Source organism: Penaeus monodon, chromosome 31 (genome assembly GCF_015228065.2).
Source record: "Penaeus monodon isolate SGIC_2016 chromosome 31, NSTDA_Pmon_1, whole genome shotgun sequence".
Lineage (NCBI taxonomy): Eukaryota > Metazoa > Arthropoda > Malacostraca > Decapoda > Penaeidae > Penaeus > Penaeus monodon.
Window position 1 is genome coordinate 21,028,000 of NC_051416.1, and position 1,856 is coordinate 21,029,855.

General features: G+C 35.7%; 1 protein-coding gene across 2 annotated transcripts in view; it reads right to left on the reverse strand.

Moving 5' to 3' along the window:
* LOC119593084 overlaps nt 1-1,856 on the reverse strand; it is a 22,880-nt gene that overhangs the window by 3,999 nt on the left and 17,025 nt on the right. The window contains exons 3-4 of one of the 2 annotated variants that reach the window (XM_037942006.1): nt 1,373-1,542; nt 79-235 (exon numbers count right to left, since the gene is read on the reverse strand). In XM_037942006.1, the coding sequence (XP_037797934.1) occupies nt 79-235; nt 1,373-1,542 (327 nt within the window). Of the gene's footprint in view, nt 1-78; nt 236-1,372; nt 1,543-1,856 lie in introns of those variants that run through there. The other variant, XM_037942007.1, reaches the window with a different exon arrangement.

Here is a 1,856-nt window from a genome sequence, read left to right on the forward strand (position 1 = left end):
GTGTGTAGGCTATATATATGTTCACGGAATTTAGCAAATGCGCTTTTTATTAATAAATGTGAGAATGCAGGTTCTCACCGGCCATCTTCAGGCTGCAATTTGCTGGCTGCTTCACAAGCCCATTTAAGGTTTTGTTCTTGAACTATGTCGGTTTGCATGGACAGCCTCAGCATTTTCTTCTGTGGAAGTGGCTTTAGTTTCTCCGTGTCCACGTTTTCTGCAGGTAAATGTAAACCTGAAAAATGTGCACTGGGTGAGTATATCAATAAATAATAATTTCCGTAAAACAGAAGAGTTAAACCCAAACCCTTATGGTAAGTTTATCAACATTGGCTTGCCATCATGTACCAGTACGTAAAGATTAATTTACTTATTAGATTTTCAATAGTGATAATAAAAGTACCAGTGCGTCAGAATCTTTTCAACATTTGGAAGCGGCGGTCAGGGCTTCGGCAAGGCGGTGTGCTATTTTATGTGTGTCTTCAGCAGTCATTCGTGCTGTTCTGTTACGGTTCATACTTGTATGAAATGAGGTTGTTTGACAGTTTTTTTCCCTAACGCGCTCTATGCCTAACAGTAATGATGTCGTTAACTAAATTCCAAACGCACTGGACTTTCGTACTCTACCAAAGACGGCTATAACCTATCTTATCACTTTATATGCTATCCTTCCTTACTCATTTCATGTCATAAAGTTTACTGGATTTTTATACATATCCTCACAAATTAGGTTAGTTATAACTAGTGTTGGTGTATTTAGTTATCTAATTGCTACATATATACATAATCACTGTGACAGCATACTGAATAAAAATAACGTTCCAAACCTGGTGAAGTGTTGCTAATGAGATTTACTCTTCCAGTCAAGCAGCACATAATGCAAAAATGTATATAAATAGAGGTGCTGCTTCTACTGTCCGCTTATAGCTGGTGTACCAGGCATAAGTGCAGGCAAACAAGAGGTCTACTGTCATGGAATCTTATGCATATATAACAGAAAATACCATGCATCTTTTACATTATTTTCAACTTACTGGACTTCAGCTATTTTTCTTCCATGTATTATGGAATGGATGTTTCTTAGTTAAGAACTGCTTAATATTTTTTTCTTTATCATAGTTATGTGCATTTTCCCTGCAAATGAGTATTATTTATAGCTAGAACGGCATAAATGAAAAATGAAAAAGTAAATTTCTTAGTCAAATATTACTTTCCTTCTTGGCAATCATAAATTAGAATACAAATAATATTTCTTGGCACCCCATTTGTGACCATCTCATGAGCCACATTTCACTGGTCATGAGTTTAACAATCATGAACTAAATTACACCATTACTGTTCTGTTCAAATGAAGACCATCACAGTTACTCACAAAATTTTTTCAAGCATGGAAGTCGACTATCCAGCTCTGAGAGAAAAGGCCTTATATCCATGTATTGTTCAGTGGTCGCCACGGAGACAAAGAGTCCCGTCAAACTCTTGGGCAGCGACGCGAGGGAGGAGGAACTCAGCTGGCCTCGGAATATCTCCACCGGACACACACTAAGGGGTACGAGGACAAGGTAAATTCTGTCTGCAGTGTATTCTTCCACAAAGTAATAATAACACTAACACTTAAATAATTAAATACACTAATATCAGAAATCAAGAGGAAGGTAAATGAAATCAAAACTTATATAATTGATAATAACATAAAAAGGGTTAATGCAACACAATATATAAACTCAAATCTTCAAAAGGATAAATATCATAATAATAGTATTAAGATCACAATGGTAATCATAGCTCAATATAAATATAATGTAAATAAAATGCCCTTGATAAGGATGTGCCTCTGATTTATTGATAATAACTCT